The 24,876-nt window shown below is 36.3% G+C and overlaps 1 protein-coding gene across 3 annotated transcripts in view; it reads left to right on the top strand.

Annotated features, from left to right (window-relative positions):
- The window catches only part of UBE3C (ubiquitin protein ligase E3C), an 80,134-nt gene that overhangs the window by 30,308 nt on the left and 24,950 nt on the right, over nt 1-24,876 (top strand). For all 3 annotated transcript variants that reach the window (XM_082325817.1, XM_082325818.1, XM_082325819.1), the window contains exons 12-18: nt 701-858; nt 1,437-1,669; nt 6,838-6,942; nt 8,066-8,153; nt 11,636-11,733; nt 15,529-15,661; nt 19,936-20,183. In XM_082325817.1, coding sequence (XP_082181943.1) covers nt 701-858; nt 1,437-1,669; nt 6,838-6,942; nt 8,066-8,153; nt 11,636-11,733; nt 15,529-15,661; nt 19,936-20,183 — 1,063 coding nt within the window. The remainder of the gene's footprint in view (nt 1-700; nt 859-1,436; nt 1,670-6,837; nt 6,943-8,065; nt 8,154-11,635; nt 11,734-15,528; nt 15,662-19,935; nt 20,184-24,876) is intronic.

Genomic DNA, 24,876 nt, shown 5'->3' with positions numbered 1-24,876 from the left:
ACACCATTTCTGAAACTGAGTCTTTGTTAATATAGAGCATATCTAGTGGAAAGAGAATGGGACAATTGGTGGTATGACAGTGCTTGTGGAAGATGATTGAAAGCAAAACTGTAATGGTTACTTAGCTCCTATGACTTCGTAAAACAGCAAAATCTTGGGAATTGGACAGTTGTAAATAATTACAGGTAAATAAATAAAATCTTTATTTAAAATAAGGTGGATGTTTTGTAGTTTTTGGAGTGCTTACTAGCATCAGTATAACAAACACTGAAGCTCCAAGTACTTCATCCCAAGTATGTGAGTTTTATCTCATACACTTCGACTAGTCCAGGAACTGATGGTGGCAGAAGCGTGTTCCCAGGAACTGAGGCATTGGACCTACAGATTTGTTCTGTGCTGACATGCAGATTAGCTACTCTCTTTGCTTCGCGTCTGTTCTAAACTAGAAAGTACCTGCAGTCTGTAATAGCTAACGCCAAGGTTTGTATATCATCACGACACTGAGATACTATAGTGACAAGAACTTACAAAGAGTAACCTTATTTTGCAAGAATGGGAAACACTAGTTATTTAATTGAAAACGCTGTCCTTATTTTGCTGTAGGAACTGCTACTAAATATTTTTACTAGAATGCTGAAGTTAATACTTTTTTAGAATATTTAATTAACCATCCCTTTAATTTTGCATTTTATATTTTAAGGTCTATGGTGCCACTCCTTCAAGTGATTTCAAGAGGCTCTCCAATGTCTTTAGAAGACTCTAGTCGAATTATCCCTCTCTTCTACCTTTTTAGTTCTTTGTTTAGTCATTCACTTATTTCTATTCATGATAATGAATTCTTTGGTGATCCAATAGAAGGTGAGTTTCAGGCATACTAAATAGCAGCGCTTTGCAAAATGTTTTTGTGTAAGGCTACAGAGTTCCCTGGGCAATGATTTGTTGACATCTGTGGGGAAGGCTCTTCTGGGCTGACTTGCTGATAGTCCCCTCAGCACTCAGCTGTCAGCTGGCTCTTTCATGGTGATTGCATTTAAAAAAAAAAAAAAAGGAAAAAAAAAAGATGGTCTGCACCTTGGGAACCCTAGCTTTACAGGGTCTGAATGGAAGTTCTTAATCATGATAATTTTTAATGAGTTAGTGAAGAGAGTGAAGTTCTTCTGGACTGAACCTGTAGTCTAATGTGAAAATTTAACATAGCAGGAGTCACAGAAGAGAATAAGAGAATATTGTAATGGAAATCATTGTGACTGCAAACAATTACAAGACCTGCTTGCCTTTATAAATGTATACTCATTCTCTTTTTGGGTGATGTTTCTTTTCTCTGCCTTTAGATTTTGTGTGTGAATATTAAAGTTCCAATGAAGTAAGTAGTTTTTTAATAACAAAATGGTGAAGAAAAAGTCATTTAAAGAAACTTAAACTTGTGTTTTATGTAGTTGTAGGTCAAAGACAATCATCAATGATGCCTTTTACACTAGAAGAGCTTGTAATATTATCACGCTGCCTTCGAGATGCATGTTTAGGAATCATAAAGTTGGCTTACCCAGAAACAAAACCAGAGGTTCGTGAGGAATATATTGCAGCATTTAAAAGTGTTGGAGTAACAAAAAATACAGAAATGCAGCAGTGTATACAGACGGAACAAAAAAGGTGGATTCAGTTATTCAAGGTAAATTATGTCAATTTTCAGAACATAATTAAATAAAGTTTTCAGGCTTCTGCTGAAGATAGATCCCCCCCCCCCCCCCTAATTACACTCTCAACACAGTGGTTACAAGGAATATAGATTTGGGAAGGTTGCTTTTTGGTGTATATTCTCAACTTTGAATAATTAAATTCTGAGAACTGTAACAGTTGTTTTTGCTTCTGGCAACTCTTAATTTTCCTGTTTATCCTGTTTATAAAAAAAGTTACTGTATAGAACATAGGTTTTAACTTGGACTTCCATTCAGCAAAGTACTTAAGCATGTCATTATAACTTTATGTAGGTGTGAAATTCTAACTGAATCATATGAGTACTCAAGTACTTCTGTATTAGAGGCTTCACTAAATTGGTACCATGCTGCATTGGTTTTGTTGGTGTTCTGCTAAAATATGTTGGTACTACTCCTTTTGGGTTTGGTGGAATACTAATGGGATGGTGAGTCCAGCTTAGCAAGTGCAGACTTAATGTATGTTCTTTCTGGATATCCACAATGTATTTCTGCTAGTTTTATCCATGGCATCCTACCGAAGACATGAGTTAAGAGAAGCTGAAAATGTTGGCAGGAAAAAACCTAATATAACTGTTGCCGAAAAAAAGGAGTGCTTGACTTGTCATGAAAATTCTGCAGCAAACACATCTAGTCAGCTAAAATTGCTCATTAAAGAAGTGGGAGCAGAAGAAATGCATTTTCCAAATTGAATGCTAGATTTACAGTCTGTTTAATACTGGCGACCTCTCGCACACTAATGTTCAGTTCGAGTCATCAGCTGTCCCTTCAGGTCTTTTATCACTGCTTTTGTCAAGCTATCTATTTAATTGAAAGAAGTTAATTGAATGAAAATGATCAACTAAGCTTGTATTAATATTGCTAATGGAACTTTCTTCTTGGCCATGTTTGGAGAAAGATGTCATGCTAGACTTTAGGAAAGGCCCATTAAGGCTTGCACTTAACCTGATGGGCTAATTAAGGAATGCTTATTCATTCTACAAGTCTAAGATAGCCTCTATCCAGCCTATTCTGCCTGATTTTACAACACATTTCACTTATGAGCATAAGCATTAATAGCTGTGAGAGTAACTGATAATGTTTTGATTGCATTGAATACAGTCCTAATGCACCACTGAATTTGTAATTTGCACGGATTGATCTAATATATGTTTGCACGATTTAATTTAATTACTTGTCTTTAAATTGCCAAATAAACTTTCGATTTAAAGGTCACAAGTGAAAACCCCAATATGTCTATTTTTCTATGAAGGACAGCGTGCTAGGGGTATTTTTATGTATGCAGTTTATATCATGCCATCTTCTATTTCTTCTCTTTAGTTAGTCATATTTAATCAATCTTTTTATAAACTTCTTACATTTCAGGTGAATTTGATCATATTTTGCTGTCATTCAGAAAGTTGTAAAATCCCACGTTACTCAGTCCCACTTTGGCAGTCAGGAATTAAACTCGTAGTGGAACTGTCTAAACTCGGTGTACTCTTACGCTTTTCAGGAGCCAGGGTTGTCTTCCATTAGCTGAATTACAAATGTAAATCTTGAGGGTATCTCGAAGGCTCTGGTTCTACCCAAAAAAGTAGCTAATAACAAAGCTTCCCTTGTTTACTCCTTCAGAAACATATTGTTGCAGATAAAAATTCAACACAGCTAAAGTTCATCTCATCAAGAAGACTACTGTACGCAGCACTGAGTCTTTCCTGAGTGCAGCTTCAAAATAGCTTCTTGCCAGTGAGCAGGCAGCAGTATCTTCTTCCAAATCATTAAAACAAAGCCAAAGTAGTTCACCATAAATATAAGGTGGTGAAGTAGAAAATACTTTACTTTTTTTTATACTATGTCAAACATGAGAGATTTACCTTTTCTAAAGCTTTTGCAAGCTGTCTTCAGAGAAAGCCACATTCATTCCCTATCATCTATGCTTTTAATTTCTTTTTTTTTTTTTTTATTTCTCACACTTGTTTTGCATATTTTCCATGCCACTGGTGTCTAATGAAATACATTCCTGTGTGTGTGTGTGTGTGTGTGTGTGTGTATATGCAAATATAGGCTTTACTTCTGCAAGGTAATGGTAAATCTGAAAACAGTGAGACTGCTGAAAATTACATGCTTACTTGCTAGCAGATTGGAGGTCTTTGAAATGGTAAGATTTACATGTGAAAATGTCTTTATTCAGCAGAATCCCCCTTTTTTTGGCATCGTGTAATATTGAATAGTGTAGTTAACTGTTACAGATTCCACAGAAAGACTTAAGTTATGAGTACATGAAAATGGGTTTTGTCAAATAAAAGAATTATTTCACTATCTTGAGTTAATCCTATGAAATTAAGTTGCTAATTTTGCTGAATTTTAGTTTTGAATGTCACTTGCTCTTGGTGCTTTATTGGACAGAAGGCCCCATTTTAATATTATTTATTGAAGTGGGTCTTTCCTTTCAATAAGATACATCCTTATAAAAAAATTTTACAAAGGAGTTCTGGGTTTAGATTGCTGGTGTTCTCAGTACCCATTCGTTATGTAGAAGGAACTCCAATCTCACCTAATTTGATTCAGCTTCCTTTAAGGGTTCTTTAACTGCTTGTAAAATACGTTATTAACAGGATCTTCTTGTGGATAATTTTTTCTGATTTTTTTTCCCTGTTTTTTTTTTTTTTCCTTAAGTATAGTGGTAATGGGACCACAGAGCTTCAGTGACTCATCTAACCTGCAGTGAATTTTATAAGGGCAAGGTGATGAAAATTCCTGTGTAATCAGACAGTTCCCTTAATAGCATTCTTCTTTGTTCTGTCTTTATGCAAGACGTTACTTTACAAACTGGATCTTAAAAGGTCTTTTGTATAGTATCTAGACACAGAATCCTTTAGAAGGCCCATTAAACTCTTTGTTACTCTTGACACCTGCCCATTAAGACTGTCTTTTATCAAGATTACTTCAGAAAAGCTTTGTGTATGCTTTTTTCTACTCATTTTTCAAGTGCTATAGTTCTAAGTTGCAAAACAGATGGCTGTTCATTGTAGCAGTGATAATGTCTTTCAGGCTAGTAATTTAATATTCTATTGATTGCACTTAATTATGTTTTATGTAGTGTTGGGCTAAGTTGGTTCTGCTTTGGAGAGAAGGCATGTGACCAAGTATGGCAATTGTGCTTGAGATGGAGTAGTAGTTAGCTTGATATCTCTACTTCTTTCCCCCCCGCGTCCTGCCCTGGATTGGAGGAAACTGCCAAGAAAAATATTAAAATTGCAAAGACACCCTAGTGACCACGATAGCCATTTTTCTCAGCCTCCCAATTTTGTTATGAAGATGTGCATAAACTAGTTAGCTATTAGGTTTTCTCATTTTCTGACTGCATGGTTATAATGATGACAGAATTACCTTTCATCATTTGAATTCCTTGTGAATAAAAATTAATTAAACATAGTGGTTTAAGCTAATGTGCTTGTGGTTGGGTGAAGTATGGATCTATGCATCATCACCTGCATGTCAACCTGGTTCAGTTGATAAGCAAAAATTCATTGAGCTACTGTTACTGGGTGGTTTTCAGGTAAATGCTTATACCTTCTTTTGGAAAAGGGCCTACTAACTTAACACACTAAAGGGCTTTTACCCAACACATTTTAGTTTGTAAATAACATTACGATAATACAGTATACATGGGCATATTAAATGAAAGTTACACCCAGCCACACCACAGATACTTCTAGGACTGTGGGGGCTTTTTGTGCTGCTTCTGGTGATCACCAGAATAATATTTGGTAACCATCCTTTTTCTGGAAATGATCATCCTGTAATCTGCTTTCAGGCATGTTTGGGCTAGGCCCTTCTCAGGAGTGATTTTACTTTCTGAACCTGGTATGTTGGATCCTTTAACAGCCTTTTACCATACACTATAAACAACTGAGCTAGTCACACTAGGATCTGTTTTAATAGAGACAAGAACTTTGAGGGTGCAGTTCATTTGATAAATTGGTAGCTACTTCTGGATGAGATGATCTTTTTTCCTCTTGCCAACTTTGAAAATGCTAACAAGATACTCATTGACAAGAAGAGGAGCCTGTAGTGTCCTTTCAGATGTAGACCTTTACCCTTAAAAATATCAGCATTAGTTTTTTCACATGGATAATCACCTCAGTGTTTGGTCAGGTGATATTGTCAGCAGATACTTAGCATTTCTCTGAGGCACCTTTAGTTGGAAATGCTTTAGTTTATTAATGCAGCAACCAGAAGTAGTCAATCTTTCATGTACTTTAGAGATGTAATTTTTGCTGTTATGTTTTGGTGTCAATTTAATGCTGCTGCCCTCTCCTTCTCTAATTTCTGAAGCTGATGTTGGCTTTTGTACAGTTTGGACATTGAGAAGCACACCACACGATCTTGTGCTGGCTAGTTAGTTAAGTTTATTGACTATAGGCAGAAAGACCCACTGTTTATTAGTTGATCCCTCAGATTTGCCTAGTGTGGAGTGATAGAGTGACCTTTGTCTTGAGATGGCAAGCGAAAGTTCCATTCTTCTGTGGAACATTTTCCTTGAAAAACGATGCACAGAAATTTAGGAATCTTTGTTCTTGTGGACAAAGAAAACCTACAAATCAGCCAAATTGTTCAGAATCTCAGTTTTGGAATGAGAGGTAGTAAAGAACAGCTGAATAGCTCTCTCTTCTAAAACATACATCTATTTACACATCTAATTTCTGAAAACCTATATAAGCAAAAAAGAAAAAAAAAAATCTGTATAAGAGACCATTGTATAAATGACCTGGTTAAGTGTTACTTTCTTTAAATAAGTAATTTAATGCTGGTAATGACTTGTTTAGGCTTCCCTGAGTGTGTGTGCAGGGTCCTAGGATTACCTAGTCCTAGGTAGTCCTAGTTCTTAGATTTAGGAATGAGACTTCAGTAAGCGAATTTTTTTTGACTTACAAATGAACCACAATTACTTACTCACATTCTAAGGTATTTAAGTATTTAAGTATTAAGGTATTTAAGTATAAGAGCAAGTTTTTGTAAGTTAAAAATAAGTAACAATTTCATACCTTACTGAAAGATTTTCTTAAGTTTTTCTTGTGGATTATATGATTTCATTCACAGTGCTAAATGTATATTGAATGTATGTGTTTCTGACACCTAGGTCATCACAAACTTAGTGAAAATGTTGAAATCTAGAGATACAAGGAGAAATTTCTGCCCACCAAATCACTGGCTCTCAGAACAAGAAAACATTAAAGCAGATAAGGTAAGAGTAATACCCTTTTTCCACATAGCTTTACAGGTGCCAAAGTTTTGATCGTAAAGTGTTTGATTCCTGACAGTATCAATGATGTTGACATTGCACAGATTTAGTGTGGTTTAAAACCTGGAGTAATGCTGCTTTTCTCTAATGTAAAAGTCTTGCATCAGTTAAGAAACTTTTATGTTAAATCACATTTCCACTCCATAAAGTAGAACCCACTCTACAGTACGACAGTGTAAGTAATCTGCATTTATTGCAGAGGAGAATTGAAAAATCTAGTAGCGTTTTGTTGCATTTTATTTTCTAGTTATTTTAAGTATTTCTCATAATAAAAATGCTAAATAAAAGAGTTGCTCTGTAATGGGGAAAAAACCCTCAAAATTCTCTTCCAAAATAAAAGAAAATTCAGGAGCGTTTTCTGTACGTTTCTCGCCTAGAAATTACTTTTTTCCCCCCTAAGAGCTTTTGAAAAAAATGGCATTGTTTGAGCTTAAAAAGTGTGTGTGTGTGTGCCAAAGAAAACGGCAATGTGAATGTGCAACTACATCCTTTGAATCACTGAAAACTTGGATCTTAAGAAGGTAGTTACACCTCAGACTGCGTTGTACTATTAGGTGTCTTAACAGTTGGAAGTTTTGCACGGAATAGTTAACAGTGAACCATTCTGTTTTATTTTTGATGATTGCACATTTGCTTGCCTTGTGTTCAAGATTTCCATTTCTCTGTGTGACAGTTCTTTGTAGTTCCTAGTAAATAGTGCCTACACACCTTAGAGAAAGTAGTAGTAGTCTTAAACTGTGGTGCTAACCTGATTCTCAATACAAAGTAAACAGAATTTATTTGACATCTCAAAATTCAAACTCAGCTTCTCTGGTATTTTAAATACCAGAATTCAATGTAACATTGCATGGTAATTTTAAATGATACATGGACTTTGTATTACATTGTTATTAATTTTGCAGGTCAGCTTTAAGGCACAAGTATAAGGAGGAGGGATTAGAAATGAAGATACTTAAGCATTCAGACATAGTCTTGGACATAATGATTTCATGTATTTACTATGTAATAGTAAATTGTAATATGTAATTAGATAATGTTTAACTGTAAAATACTGTTCATTTATTAGGTTACGCAGCTGTATGTGCCATCCGCTAGACACGTCTGGAGAGTCAGAAGAATGGGAAGAATAGGACCATTGCAATCTACTTTGGATGGTAAGATACTGTCTATGCATTTTTTGCTTTACTAAGTCAAAATAACAGTTTGTCTTATGCAATCTACTTTTTATAGAGCTCAGTTGAGTATTTTGTGTAGAAGTCCTACTGATAGCCAAAAGCAAGGCAATCTTTCATAATTTTGTTTCAGATATTTTAAAAAAAAGTATATTTGTATACATGTGTGTGCATGTCTTTAGAATATTTAATGTGTAACAGCTTTCCCCAGGCTTCTGCTGGGATTGATGAAGGGAAATGATGAGGTGGACAAATGATATGTGTTAAAAATATATGTATTAATATGTGTAAAAGGCACTTGCATAAGGTACTAAATTAATAAAGTTGCAGATGATATAAAGCATTGAGGTTTTGCTTTTATTGTATACTATAAAGAAGCTTCTTTATTATATATTAAACTGTAACAAACAAGGTTTAGGTACCATGATAAGTATTAATTACTGTTTATAAATATTGTCTCTAATTAGATAAGGCAGAAACTTAGCCCCTTGAATTACTCAAATTATCTAGACTTTATGGAGCTTCTGGAGAAAGATGAGAGAATTGGACCAACTTAGCAATCAGGGTAAATTTACACTAGTTTAGTTGTGCTGATATACCTTCTCGTGCAGACAGTCTGTTTCTTCCAGCTTTTCATACCTTTGTATCTTCACTATTCTAGAATTTTACCTTGCTATGCTCAAGCAAAATAATCATTAAATCACTCATACTTGTGAAGATTTAATAATGGATTAAAAATGGGGCCTTTAAGCAGCAAAATGATTCATCTATGAGAGTCCATACTCTCTTTCAGGGTGATGTAATCTGCTTGAGTATCTTAGCCAGATAGAGTACATCATTTAGAGAAGACCGTAGCATTTGAATGCCACAGAGTTGTACAGAATTAAGGGCTTTGTCCAAGGTTGAAACCTAAGGACGTCTTACAATGATTTTTTTTTTTTTTTTTTATTTGAATAGCTACAATGGTTTAAGTTTACTTTGATTACCTTATTAGTCTAGTTGCCTGATAACAACTAGTTGGTCCAGTGTAAGTACTCCTCAGAGTTTTGAATCGAATATTTTTTCAGTTTGGTTTCTCTCTTTGGAAATCGCCTATTCTAAGCGATTGATAATATGAAACCTTAAAAGCAGGTGTTTTAGCAAAAATTGCCAGGCTTCACCAGGCCTGTATCCTGTATACCTTATGGACTCTGCATCAGTAATCCCTGTTTCTTCCATTGACCTACATGGCTCTTGACAGCTGTACTGTCTTGATGTTCTCCACTGTCGGATCTGTTCCACATTTATTACTTCCAGATTCTCCCCTATGCTACTAGTCTGCTAGTCTCCTTCCCTTCACACATCTTGAACTCTCTCCCTTGTCTTCCCATAATAGCACCAGTTGCCTCTGTTTCATTAGTTGCCTTGCTCTGGGCAGTTGGTGGATAAGGAATGCACGTGCTTGGCTGGTGCGGAGCAGCTATATGCCCTCGTTTTTCCGGCTGGCTGTCAGACAGGCTGACACTCTGAACGGAGCGGATAGCTGAGCTCTCCTTGCTGTTTCTGTAATCAGGTCACTAAAGGAATTTCTCTTCTCTATCCAGTTGAAAATTTTCACAAAACTTACTATTTTTGAATCTCCTATTCTCAGTCAAAGTTAAAATTCAGCTGGTTAGCTCAAAAGGTGTGTTGGAGGCAAGATGGTGAGGAAAGATGACATGGTGTGTTCATGTAAACCTCGTTTTCATAGGAAATCAGGCTAAAAAAAGTGCAGTCAACATGAATGTGTGAAAACAAGCAGGTAACAATGTGCACATGACTTGTTTAATCCCTCTTGACTCCATATGGGTTAAAGCCAATTAGCATGAAAGTACTGCTGAATCACATATGGTCATGTTTATTTTTGCTTTTTCATTTACTTAAATGGCAGGCTCCTGAGTTCTAAATGCCCTCTGTATTGATGACTCCATCCCATATTTCTCTTTAAAGAAAGAAGCTGTGATGGAGAAATGCAGATAAAATTGACTAATTGACTGGAATAATTGAACTGTCGAAGTCATGTAGTAGTTTACCTTTGCTGTACATGCACTTTTTATTTAAAATGCTTTTAACCCTTAGCTTAATAGGCAGCATGCATTGACTTTAATTAAAAATGTTTACTAAGTAAACTAAGGGTAATCACAGACAAGTGTTTTTTCAGAAATTCCAAAGGCTTGCAATGTTGAAACCTGCCCCAAATTAATATACATCAAGTATAGTGATGTTTTGGGTCACATCATGTTAAATTGGTGCTTAAAATATCCCTACTTAAAGTGCTTTGAGGAGTTAAACAAAAGGAACATTGAAGTGATGTCCAGTTGCAGAAGGGCAGCAAAATAAAATGCTAGTCACCACAGGTAGGAGCTAAAGGAAAGACTTGAAACTGTCATAGTAAACTTCCAGACTGGGTAGTAACATGAAGCATTTACTCCAGTTTTGTAATATGGTCTATACATAGTCTAGACTCTGGAGTCCTTTTTCGAGAAGGTGGATATTAAATATGAAAATGAAACAACAGAGGAGTTGGGGGTTTTGTTTCCTCTCTAGACTGAAGCTAGGTGGACCTTTAACCACAGTGTGTAGTCAGTGAGCAATACCTTTTTTTTTTTTTTTTTTTGCTGCCATTAATTAATTTACAGTCGTCAGATACGTGCTCAGCAACTGAGTTTCTTCCCATGAAGTTAGAGCAGGATTGTTGAGTTGTTTCCTAAAAACTTCCTCCGTGGGTATAAGAAGGTTCAAAAGAGCTGCATGGTAGCTTGGGAACCGTATGCAATTGAGTCTTTCTGTTGCTGTGGCTTCTTGAATTCTTTTCTAATCTTTTTTCTTGGCACATGATGCAATGTCTTGATGTTCTTTTCACTATTTCTGCAGTGACTAGGATTTAATGTGATCACTGTGACCTTGCTGTTGGAAGAGAAAACCCATTGAAATAAATGTTATCTTTCTGTTGGTTTCATTAGATCTGGTTTAATTCTTCGTTTTTGTGCCTAAAATGATTTGATTGAATGTAGATGTTTTAGTTGAAAGCACAATACCTTTCAACTGTTTTGATCATTGGGGTGGGAATACTGTGTATTCCTGCTATGAAAATTCTAATTACTTAAAACTTCTTAATTGTCTTCTGTCATGTATTTTTTTCTTAATTGAAAAATTAAAATGTCAATAATGAAAAAATAACTTTTTTCTTCCAAATAAAATAAAAAATGTAGGAGTACTTATTTTTATACACATTTTGTTTGCAGTGTGTATTTACTACTTATATTTCAGTTTGCCTGCAGAAACTAATGTTTAAAGAAGGATAAGGGTTGGTGTGACTGTTCAGTAAATAAACTATTTTAATGTATGTATTTTTATACAAAGTAAATTGAGTCACTTGGTACAAAATAAACTGTTTAAAAAAATGTTCTTTCCAAAATTTTTAAAATTGTTATTTCTATTTTAAGTGGGTTTGGAACCAGCACCTCTTTCTGTATCTGAAGAACGACAACTTGCAATTCTGACAGAGCTACCTTTTGTAGTTCCTTTTGAAGAAAGAGTAAAGGTACCTAATTTCTCATTTAATATGCAATTGTGGTTTTTTAGTTTTTTATTTTAAAGAAGTGTAAAAAGAGCACTTAGCTAAGTAGAAAATGGATTGTTTCCCTGCAGAAGGATATGACAGGCCATGCTGTTTTTCTTCAGTACTCATGTGGCAACTGAACATTTGGAGTTAATTACTTTTCTCTTTTTTTACTGGCTATATTATCCTTTATAATAATTGCATTAAAATTAAAAACATGTACTCTAAGATATATGAGAGCAGTTGTATGTTTATAATAAATTGCAGTCCTGATTCAATGATTGATCTACATGATTGCACCCTCTTGTGGTCAGCAGAGCACTAACTAGTTGTGTATCTGTAATAAACAGATGGCAAGGTCAAGACTGGAGACTTTTGTGCAGTGGGTGGATTTACTCAGAATGAGATGATGGATGTCCATTTTGGGAAAATAACGCCTAGAGATTAAATTTCTGCATTCGTAGCTGAGTAGCTGAACTTTAATAGAGTATGTAGTTTAAAACTTGCAAGATCCTTGTACTATTTGATTTGCTTTTGAATGTTTTCTAGACTTTAAAAATGTAATTGTTAGTTCTATTATCTGTTTCAGTTTGCATCGTATATATTTTTAAAAGCTATTATTCTGTTACCCATAATTTTTTTTTTTTTTCTGAACTGCTTTTGTTGTCAACAGTATCAATTACTTAAATTACTGAAATGTCTTGGAAACATTAAGTTGCAAGACACCATCAAGGGAATGAAGAACAGTTCCACAGGGAAAGTAAATCAGTATTTGTCAAAAAAACAGTGACAGCTTTGGTAGAGAAGGAGTGTTTTTTCCAGGCTTCTATGAAACGGTTGTTCCAACAAAACATCTTAATACTGTATGGCAGTATTGCACTAGGATTATAGGGAAACAATTGGAAGTGTCCTCAAGCAGGGCTCTGTACGTCACAATTTAGTCACTGTCTACAACCTCTGAACTTCTTAAAGCTATGCTCAGATGCAAGTATTTTAAGTGTCTGGAATTCATAAAACCTTATTTGGTTTTATCGCAAAAACTGAAATCATAACAATTGGATGAGAGCTTGGAGAGGTGGATAAAGCTGTAGACTGAACTTTTATAGTTCAAAGAGGAGATCCTCTTATACTGCTTTTTGGACCAAGTATGGCCCTTTTTGTGTAATAGTGGGAGTCAACATCCTTTTGGGGTCTCCCACTGCTCCTGCAAGACAGCTTGCAATAAGGGAAGAAGATACCTTATAATGGTTTAATGGTCTTGTTTGGGTTGTGGGTTGTTTTTTTTTCTTTCTTCCACTTGCCATCTATTACGCTGTAATTTAATGTGGTAATACAGCTCAGTGCTGCTTCCATGTGTGCGTTGTTCCATGTGTCCTTTCATTTTCTGACTTCTTCATGAGATTTTTACCTTGAATTACCAGATATTAGATACTCTTACAAGCAATTAATGAGTCCAGTTATCCTCTTCAGCCTTAACGCGTATCGATGTGCAACTTTCAATCTGATATTTACCTGTGGGAGGTCATGAATCCAATTTGTATCAAGTGCCTTGGTTCTCACTTACTTAAGCCGTACTTTCGTCAGCTTTCCTATGGTGATGTTACTTCCTATGGTGTGTACCTCAGTCAGCATTGCTTACTTTTCCATGTGTTAATATGAAGTCATTGTAAATGCTTCAGTTATGCATTGGGGTTCTTACTTTCAGGACTAACATATGCATGAACATTGGATTATGTAGGAGTCCAGACTCTGTATCAAGAAGAATTTTGACATGAAATATACCTCCAAGCGATTCTTTCCATCTAGTGTTGTGTAGCAATAGTTAATAAACCATATCTAGCCATGCTTCAGGCAAAAAAAAAAAAAAGTGGTGAGCATATTCTTATGCCCTGTACATTAAAAAAAAAAAAAAAAGATGTCTGTGGCTGTGTGTCTTTGTCTGTTGTGGTTTAACCCCAGCTGGCAACTAAGCACCACACAGCCGCTCGCTCACTCTCCCCACCCCAGTGGGATGGGGGAGAGAATTGGAAGGGTGAAAGTCAGAAAAGTTGTGGGTTGAGATAAGAACAGTTTAATAATTGAAGTAAAATAAAACAGAATAGCAGTAGTAGTAATAATATAATAATGCAATAATAATATACAAAGCAAGTGATACACTATACAATAGCTCACCACCCGCCGACCGATGCCCGGCCCGTTTCCGAGCAGTGGTCCCTGCCCCCTGGCCAACTCCCCCCAGTTTCTATACTGGCCATGACGCCATACGGTATGGCATAGCCCTTTGGCCAGTCGGGGTCAGCTGCCCTGGCTGTGCCCCCTCCCAGCTTCTTGTGCACCGGACAGAGCAGGGGAAGCTGGAAAGCCCTTGACTGGTGTAAGCACTGCTCAGCAACAACTAAAACAGCAGTGTGTTATCAACATTATTCTCGTGCTAAATCCAAACCACAGCACTATACCAGCTACTAGGAAGAAAAAATTAGCTCTATCCCAGCTGAAACCAGGACAATGTCATAGACCTGTAGAAAAATTTAGGTAAGAAGGGACCTTTGGGGGTACTCTAGTCCACATCCTTCCTCATACAGGAATAACTTGAGTTGGATCAGGATGCTCAGGGACTTGTCCAGATCAGTTTTGACTATCTCCAGAAATGGAGATTTAAACTCTTTGTGTAACCTCTTCCAATACTTAATAACTCTCATTATGATTTTTTTTTTTTATTCATGTCCGTTCAGCATTGCTCTTTCCGCAGCTTATGACTATTTTCTCTTGTTTTCCTGCTGTGTACCTTCGGGAGGAATCTGGCTTTGTCTACACTATAACCCTCCTGGTTGGAGAGCATCTTCTCCACTAGCTACAGTTGTCCATAGAAACAGTAGTTTTGAGATCTTGCTCTAGCTCTGTCTGCTGCTTTCAGATTTTCCTCTTTCATGGTAAATTTGCTGTTTTTAAACATCCCTGGAGACTTGTACTTAATCTCTTAGTTAAGAAAGTAGTCTGTGAGATTACATCCCTTGGAAAATGTGCTAGGCTTATTTATTGAATACGGGAAAGATGCAAGAGAGGGACATTATTATACATTAGGCAACCCCCTCCCATGCTACATCTTGGCATAGAGACACAGTTAGCTACAGTTACTCTTCAGGTGAACTGTAACAGGCTCCTGTTGTGAAGACTTACAAAAGGGCAAGTGAAGTTCAATTTGTACTTCAGCTGGCATTATTTTTTTGAATTGGTGTGATGTTCTGGTACTTTGTTTAATATGGCAGTGCTATCCACTATTTTGCTTTGAATTATTTGGTTGCTGCTCCTGAGAGGAGAACTCATACCTAATTTCTTGTTACTGGGAATGTTCCTAAGCATTACAAAAATGACCAAAGATTGTTTACTAGTATTGAGGATTGCCTCTGTGTGTGCAAAATGCTCGTGCCACTTTTTCCATTTGTTTTTGAATACTTTGCATTTCAGAACTCTGAAAGTTAAGGAGAGAAAACTGGAATCACTGACACAATGTCTGTAGATGTGTCTCTTTATGTAGAAAGAACTGAGGATGATATCTTAGCACAAAAAAGTTTTTTGCCTGTCTGTCCCTTCTCCTTCCCTCCCCTGGGACATGGCTCTGTATTATGTTTCTGCAGCTCAATGAGAGAGAAGACAAATCACTTGAAAGTGGGTGCCCAGAAGCAACTCAAAGGACAGTAATAGTAGTGAATAACCATCTCTCATTGAATATTTAGGTCTGCACAATGACGTGATTTCTCTTTTCACTCATTTTAACAGATTTTTCAAAGGCTGATCTATGCTGATAAACAAGAAGTCCAAGGAGATGGGCCATTTTTGGATGGAATTAATGTCACTATCAGAAGAAATTATATTTATGAAGATGCTTATGATAAACTTTCTCCTGAAAATGGTAGGTTTACAATTAAGTTGTCATCAGCTTGTTGATAACATTTAACCGTTCTTACCATGTAGTTACATATTTGCTTACTTGAGTAGGATGTTAGAAGTATATCAGCTCTGAGGTGTGAAAGTCCTTATAAAGTTAAATTTCCTCATTTTTACCTAAAGTAATTCTCATCCAATCACATGCTTTCTGATTATTGCAGTCTCATTCTCTTTAACACACCCTTCCTTAGTTCAAACCTACTTTTATGGGGCTTCTCTTCCCATTTACTTGTACAAATAACTGTACTTTATATATTTATTGATGTAGTTCATTATATATTATCTGCTTTGGTAATCCATGTCAACAAGAATATCTAGACTGCACGGGATTTGCTAGGTACAGTGTGGCTGATAAGGATAATGCAGTGCACTTTGTAGTGATAGTATGTAGTAGTATATATTTTACCACGTTGATTTAAATCATACCTTAGTATGAATTTGTGTGAGAGTGGCTGCTCTGGAAGCCAAAATACCAATGTAGATAAAACCTGCCCAAATGAAGTCCTAATTAGTTATATTGTATTTTTGCATATAAAAAGAATATTTGCCAAACTCTTGAGGTTTGGCATGTGAATCTCACCTGCTGTGCCATGTAAGTTCCCTCCTGGAGAACTGCCTAGTTTGGAGAGGAAGAAGAAGAAGAGGTGTTGATATTCTTGGTTGGTATAAAATTACTGGAGACAATGTGTTTTCTTAATTTCCTTTACTCTGGTAGTATTAAAGATACTATTCTATTTATAAATAGGATTTTGTATCTCAATACCTCTGTTTAAAACTGTAACTACCCAAAAGAGATACATTTAGACTATTTTTTTTTTTTTTAATTAAGTACAAATTAAGTTGTCCTGGGGAAATCTTTAAAGGCTAATCAGGAGATGTCACTGTACAATCATCTGGAGATTATATGTGCAATTGACTGTTTAGCCTCTTTCCTAGTGGTTGGGAATAGTTTCATCGTACTAAGTTTAGTATGAGTCATTAACTGTTACTTTAAAAAGAGAAAGATGAGATGGAATTGGAAAACAGAAAAAGTTGAGTCTGTTGTGTTTCCCTTCCCTCTCCCCCAAATGTATGAAAATACAATTCAGAAACTGCAGTATAAGCTTTTGAATAATACAACGTCAAGTAACAGGCAACCTATTTGTTTAAGAAGAAGATAGCTTTAAATGAGAAGCACATTTTCTATGGAGACTACATTTCAACTTAATGTAATTTTATTAAGCTACAAAAACAGTTTTAGAATGTATGTTTCCTAAACTTAACCTACAGTCTGACAATCTGGGTACTGGGATGTATTCCACCATTAGTGAGGTTACAGGCAATATGAAACTGAGGGGAATAGTCAATATACCGGAGGGTCGGGTTGCCACTGAGATGGCCCGAGACAGACTGAAGAAAAGGGCTTACAGAAGCCTCGTGAAGTTTAGGAAAGACTAAAGCTAAATCCTGTGCCTGGGCTGTAATAACCCCACGTAGCAGTACAGACTGAGCACTGACCGGCTAGAAAGCTGTTTTCAGGAAAGGACCCCAGGGTTCCTAGTGGACAACAAATTCAACAAGTCAAGAGTTCCCCTTGATGAAAGCTAACTGCATGCTGGGCTGTATTAACAAGAACATAGCTCACAGTTTCGGCACCAATAAACTCTCCAGCTTTGGGCTTCCCAGTACCAAAAAAAGACATTAACATACAAGAATGTGTCCTCCAGAAGGCCACCAAGGTGATACAGGGGACTGAAGCACATGGCATGTGAGAAGAAGCTGTAAAATATAGCAGCAAGGGAAATTTTTAGTGGACATATATAGAAAAAACGTTTCACACTGAGACTTGTTAAGCACTGAAATGGGCTGTCCAGAGAGGCTGTAAAATCTCTGTTGTTGGAGAACTCAAATGGGCGACGGCAGTGAGCATCCCGATCTAACTTGGAAATTGGCCTGGCTTTCAGCGTGGGTATTGTGGATCATAGGAGCTCTCTTCCAACCTGAGCTGTTCGTCATTCTGTCAAACCTTCTGCTCAGCAAAAAAAGCTTTTGTATTAATACAAAATTTATCTACATATACATGTATATAGTTCCAGATAATGTTTTCAGCTTTTCCTTAGGAAGAAAATTACTCATAAAACAGTGAAAAGGGAGAACCCAATAAGCTTGTAGCAAGGGATTTGGAAGTAGAGTAATCTGTAGGTGAAGTCTTCTGTCTGTTTACAGGTACAGAGAAGCCATAGTGGTAGCTGGCCATTGAAGTAAGAAAATCTGTTTTTTCTGCATGTGTGCATGACACACCATGTATACGTACACATACACACACACACGTATATAGTGCTATCTGATACTGTACTAGTGGAGCACTAGTGCTATTTAGAATCAATAAAGACTAAATTAGAAGGTTGAACTTTTTTTTAAAAAAAGCCAGTATTCTGAGACAGTATAATTTTTTGAAATAATCTTAGTTCTGGTGTAGGTCAGGCACCACGTGGGAGAGCAGAAAAGAAGAAATTCCTGAAAATTGCAAGAGACATGATTTCAAGACTGTAGGCTGAATTGATTAAAACTGATCTGTGAGATTGAACAGATGATAGATGAGGTCCTAGAATTGATCAGGGGAGAGCAAAGAACATTGATTTGAAAGAGGCATCCAGTTTGTCTAGTGGTCCTGAGAAGAGAGCTGTTCAAAGTTAATGTTTCTGTAGTACCTTAACTGAGATCATTAAGAAAACAAGCTTGGAATAGGAGAAATGTACTAGGTTGGTTCTTGTGGGTTTGTATTTGTATTTGGTTGTCATATGCTTAATAATGTGCAAGAATTTCTCAATTTATTTATTTTTTCCTGTGACTGGAAGTTTCAGAATATTCCGTAATAGCCTCCAGTGGACTCCAGTAACAGTTTAGTTACATTCTAGCTGTATGAACTCTTCTTTTCAGAGGTTGCACTAACTTGGGGTCCACCTCTACCTGGTCACCTGTTTTGACATATGAATTTGTTTTAGGACCATTTTTCCCTCCTTGCTATAAATCTGGTTGTCAGAGAAAGAGGCAAATAACTGATTTTCTTCATAAGGCCCCAAAAAGCAGTAAACCAACATTTTCCATATATAAAAACTTTAACATTAATGCTCAATATCTCAGGAGTCTCCAGACAAGGCATGTCTGTATGCTTGAGACTGTCTTTTGCCAGTGGCCATTTTCTTGTTTTGGATGGTGATGAGTGGACCTATTGCAGCGCCTGCGGCTAAAAATGGCCATCCTCTGTTTCCAGCCAGCAGAATTTTTGTGCAGGAGAGCATTTCACTTGAATGAAGAACTAATAGGTAATTTTTAAAAATAGCTGAGTGTGAAATGGGAAGTTGCTAATAGATGTAGAGGCATTTGCTAATGGGAGAGTGCGAGTAAGACACTTGGTGGTTCAGGAGAAATTCTGTTGCTACAAGGTGCTGAAGATTCTTTCATGAACATCAGCTGTCCATCCATAACGTGTGCATTTGTAGCACATGGAAGCAGTAGAAAGTTTTATTGTTACTGGTTTATTACTGGTTGCTTTCCTGGGACGCAAGTGTAGTCAATGCAAGGGTTTGCTCAAAAGCTGTATTTGGTTAGGTCTTTGGAAGCCTTCAGTGAATTGAGCAAGAAGTTCCTCCTTCCCTATTATGTATACATAGTTCAAGGACTAAATATTGCTTGCTTTCTCAAGTAGCAGCCTTCTACGAAACAAGCAGAACACCTGCCTTCAGAACATGTCCATCTTTACCACACCTTGCTCACTGGAATTACATGACATAGCAATGAGTCCAAAGTATCAAAAATCTTAAGTTCAATTTAAAATAATATTATTTAATTATGTAGCTTAACACTCAGCCCCTCTAAGGGAATGCAGGGCTTATTGACCATTCCTTCAGACAGGAGAAAGTTGAACCTTGCATTCACAATACTTTATATAAATAGAATTTTCAAATTATTCTTGTGCCACTAAAATATTTTGTAGGATTTTTTTCTTCCCCTACCTAGTGTCTTTCCACTCCCATCTTTTGATGACTCTTAAAGCAAGACCCTTTGTACAAAGCGAGTTTCATACACTGAATATTCCAAAATTCAGGCCAGTAATAGATTTTTGCTACTATTTACTAGTTCAATTTTTAATATAAAGTTAGCGTAGATATGTTTGTATGTGTAATTACATGTGTATTTATCCAAACAAAATTCAAGCAGGTGGTTGTATCTGAGTTTGTATCTCTCCTTTCTCTGCAGAACCTGACCTAAAAAAGCGCATTCGTGTTCACTTACTTAATGCACATGGTCTTGATGAAGCTGGTATTGATGGTGGTGGAATTTTCAGAGAATTTCTGAATGAACTACTTAAATCGGGATTTAACCCTAACCAGGGATTTTTTAAGACCACCAATGAGGGACTTCTTTACCCTAACCCTGCTGCACAGATGCTTGTTGGAGACTCTTACGCCCGACATTACTACTTTCTTGGAAGAATGCTTGGAAAGGTAAAAACAGTGTTGTGTAATATAAAGCTATAGCAGTACTGAAGTTATTCACTCATTTTTTTTCTTTTTAGATAGGGGTAGATGGGAAAAATTGATGGTTTTTCTAGAGTTGAGGAAAAATAACTTTCAGATGTTGGATCTGAACATTATTTCCACATATCACCCAAATTTTGGGTTCATTTTAATAAGTTACATACTTGAGAAATACAGAGAACTTGATACCCTGACTGCCAGTTGAGCAAAGTGTGCATATGTCTGCTCCTGTGTTTATCCTCTTGCTTAAAGTTAAGTTCATTGAAGCCAATAGAGCTACTCTGCTTATGGTGATGTTTAAGCTGGAGCTTTCTGGAGTTTGACTGCAGTTACATTTTCATGATTTGAAATATATGAAATTAATATTTTCAGAAACAAACAGTTTGTAGTCGTATGAGTTGCACAATTCTTACTAGCATTTAAAATTTGCCATGAGCATTTACCATACTTAAGAGCTACATGCAAATTAACTTCCACTTATTCTGCTTGGGTTTTCATATATTTTGCATCTTTCTTGAGTTTTAGTGCTTGATATTTTGGTGTTGTGAATGTTCAAAGACTAATACACACTTGTTGAGCTAGATGAAAAATGGGGGGGGGGGGGGGGGGGAAGAGAGAAACCATTACAAACATTCATTACATTCAGTTTTCTCTTACAGTCAGGTTAAGTACTGAGGCTACTTCCTTTTAAGCCCTTGAAATAATTTTTGTAAAGCTAATAATTGTGAAACAAAGTTTGGAATACAAATTCCATTTCAGAAAAAAAAAAATGTATTGATTGCTACTCTGCTGTCTAAAACTGAAGGTATTTAAGATGTAAAAGTCCCATTTAACTGCCTGAATTATTTTGGAGGCTAAAATCCTGCTGACTTGCAGTGAGATTTAACGTACAGTTGGATGTCCTTTTAGCGTAGCTGGAAGTGGTTTAAGAGGATATTGGCAAACTTGAGTTGTTGAAACAGAGTGCTGTCCTTTAGAGTTGCCAGTCAACTGATCTAGATTAAACTGCCACTTTGTAGGCAAATTCTCTGCTAATGCATCCTACCTATTGCAATATCCAAACAATGAAAATTTCAAACCAGCCATTTCAATAAAATAATCTTTGAAGGATGTTCCCACTGTTAATGGGAGATGGATTCAGTACTAATACAATAGTTTGTAATTGTGACCTATGTTACATATCCAAGGCTTCATTTTCTTTCTGCATCTATAGATTTTTGGAGTGGGGAAGCGAATACTGCTGTGGTATCGTGAGGAAGTTACTTCACTCCTAAGTGTTTAGTGTTTATCCAGGAATGGGGCAGGGCTCAATTGTCAAGGGGAAGTTTGAAACATTATTTCAAAGAAAAGATTGTAATTTTGAATCTTTAATTTCCTCTGTCAAAACAAGACATTGCCTTCTGTAATTGGATTTCAAATATTAGCATAAAGACAGAAGTTGCAAAGTGTGTTTTATCTCCCATGGAGTGCTACAAGTATAGCTTTGGTTTTGTCTTTTTAAAATCAGAGGATCTATTATTTAACATTTTGAAAGCATAAATTGTTTTTGTATTTGCAGCCTGTTTACATAAGGTAAGAACTGACAGTCTTCCTTAATAATTACCCCTACCCAGGTGCACAGACACCTTTTTAGTAGTGTATTTAGAGACTTGATGAATTAAACAGAAAGATAAGGCACGACCATACTATTCAAAACCTGCCAGTATTGTGATCTTGGTTAAGTTATTGAATACTCACTCACCTGTTTTCAAAAATGTGTCCATTTTATGCTTTGCACAGGGTTATTTGAAAGCAATAGTGGATTATTAAAAGCCCCTTTGTAAACAAAATAGATGTAATGCAAAGGAAGCAATCAGGCATGCACAGCAATTTCTTATTTGTGGAAACCAGTATGTAAAGAGCGCTGCCACCAAAAACTCTCACGTAAGAAGTTTCAGTGTTATCAGAAAACAAATACATTAAAATATAATAATTTATAGAAATTCTCTGTCTCTTGGTAACCATTTCATACTAATATCCAAGTGCATTTAACTTCCAGTACCATAGATTTACACCTAATTCAGTTTTTCTTCTCATCAGGAAGTTTCTAAAAGCTTGACGTCTTCTGTGTTAATTGGTCAGTTCAGAAGTAGAAACATCTGAAGATTTAAAACTTACCTTTAAAAATAGTGTATCTAAAAACTTAAATTATTTTAACCCTAGATAAATGATTGACTATTTGGGGTGTATTTTTGTAGTTAGTGAAGAAATTGAAGTCTGTATACTATACAAACTGCATGGCTGTCCATGCAACTTTTACTGATCACTGAATGAGCAAAAGGTCTTGTAGAAATAATACCATGTGATCATGTCATTGCATATGTTGTCTGAAATCATTCTTAAAAGAAAAAAAAGGCAGAAATGAGTTTGCTTAAACAACAGCTACTCAAACACTTCCCAAGTTTACATTTCTCAACTTTCAGTGACTTTACTCTGTAATGTAAATATTATTTTAACATTGGTGCCTTTTAAGCATTTTCCTTTCTCTTCCTTAAAAGTAAAAGCTCAGCTTACCATGCACACCTCTGGCAGCAGTCTCCCACCACCGGCGCGGTTTGAAACTTGAACCCTTCAGTGTTGCCCACTGGAAGCATAGCAGTGACTTTCTGAGTCCCAGGCTTTGCTTGATCGCTGAGGGTGTCCTGGGCTGTCGGGGATGTTCAGACAGAGGTGTTCTAGCCCCAAATTCTCTTTGTTGTCCTCTCAGGAAAGTAAAGTCTTGCTGTCCCATGTGGTGTCCCAGAAGTGTGGATGGGATGTTGTAATCCTCCTGCTCTCTCAGTAGGTAGGATTGGGCTGTGGGGAGGCACCTGATGTGGTTTAACTTCCTTTCCACATGCAGTAGTTGTTCTGGCAGCACTAAAAATCTTTCCACGTGCAGACTTTCCTGCTGCAGCTTTGGCAATGTAGTGGACTTGGCTCAGGAGAACACAAAAGTTGCTATTTTGACAGGCTGCCAAAACTTCAAGCAACATAGCTGGAGAAGGGAAGTTTGGAAGCAACACCTGAGAATCTTAAATGAGGATTTTCTCTGTGCTGATTCTTGAATGGTCTGCTGCAAACCTGGAAAGAGGAAAATGCTGGTTAACCATTTCAGCAGAAACTGTGATCAGTAGCACAGCAACAGATACAGAATTAAAATCTGAACTTCACCATGTTCATACCTTAACTCAGTCTTGTATACAGTATTCTCCTTTTCTGTTTCCGGTTTACATTTGCGTTTATTCAATTATGTTAATGTGGCAGATGTTGTGGAAAAGGACATTCTTTGCATTTGGAATTATTTGACATCAAGTAGCTAATTCTTATGATAATTTACTTAAATTTCATGAAGTATCACTGTTAGTTTAAGAATATGGCAGGAAGTCCACAGATAGATTAGAACAATAATGTTTATAGCTTCCTCTTCTTCCTTTTTGACACAAACCTGATAGTTCTTGCATGTATTATGTTTTGCAATGATTGTCTTTGCACCTTTAACAAAGCGACTCTTCCTGGCACTAGAGATTTTTGTCTAATACACTCAGCATCTTTGGTTATGCTGAATTCTATCATCTTCACTTCTTTTATTCCAGCATATTGAAGAGCACTAGCGAGCCATGCATTCATGTTGCTGAAGAACACATGCACTATCTTTGAAATATAATATAAAGTCTCTTTTTCTAAGCAATAGAATCTGCAGTCCTTGGAAGACACTGGAGTTTTCTGAAAAGATTTAGATTTGTTTTGCTTAGCTTTTGCCTTAAATGGCTGGGAAGGAAGTATAAAGAACAAAATGTGTTCTGAGTTATTGTTGTTTTGAACAGAGTCCTTCCTTTGTGGATCCAAATAAAGAACTTTGATAGAAGCAGCAGCAAGGACAAAGCAAAAAGAATGTGTTTATTTTAAATTTTAGCATTATTTTGATGATGGATAGATGAGACAATCTAGGTTTAGTCTTTGCTCATTAATATTTAATGTTATATAGGAGGTCAGTAATTTGCATGGCCTGGTGGATATTATGTTGATGAAGGCTTAAGTTGTTTATTTTCATACGACTTTTTATAGGTTACTATACTGATTTAAGATACAATGGACTGTTCTGTGCACATATCTAAATGTTGTTGAATATATATAATTAAAAAAAAGTTATATGTCTTTTGATAAAATTAAACATTAGAAGGCTAATAGTAGATCAAATACAAATTTTATTACCCTAGTAGTAAATGTGGGACCGTTAATTACTGATTAGATTATTTTTCTGTATCTTTGAGAGTGTGCCTTGTGGTTACCGTTTGTAACTTTGAATAGAGCTGTGATAGATCATTTGTGCGAGATATTATTCCTGGCTGGAAGGTACAATTCTAAGATTAGCAGTGTCTACAGTAGCCATTTTGCAGAAAAACTAAAGTCGTCCTTAATTATCCTGGGGCCTTATCTAAAATGGATTGAATCAGTGGGAGTCTCTTCACAGCAAGATCTGGATCAGATCCTAAACTCAAATCATTAATAAGCTGCACATACGGAGCTAAAACCTTCAAGCAAGTGTTTCTAGTAACGTATTTGTGTGCCCTTTTTGCGCCAAAAGCTTGTAGATAGAAAACAAAGCAAGAAAACTCTACAATGAGAAGAACTGGGTTTC

Source organism: Platalea leucorodia (genome assembly GCF_965183815.1).
Source record: "Platalea leucorodia genome assembly, chromosome: 1".
In the NCBI taxonomy this organism is placed as follows: domain Eukaryota; kingdom Metazoa; phylum Chordata; class Aves; order Pelecaniformes; family Threskiornithidae; genus Platalea; species Platalea leucorodia.
Note: the sequence above shows the minus strand (reverse complement) of the source record. Positions and strands in the feature narration are given on the sequence as shown.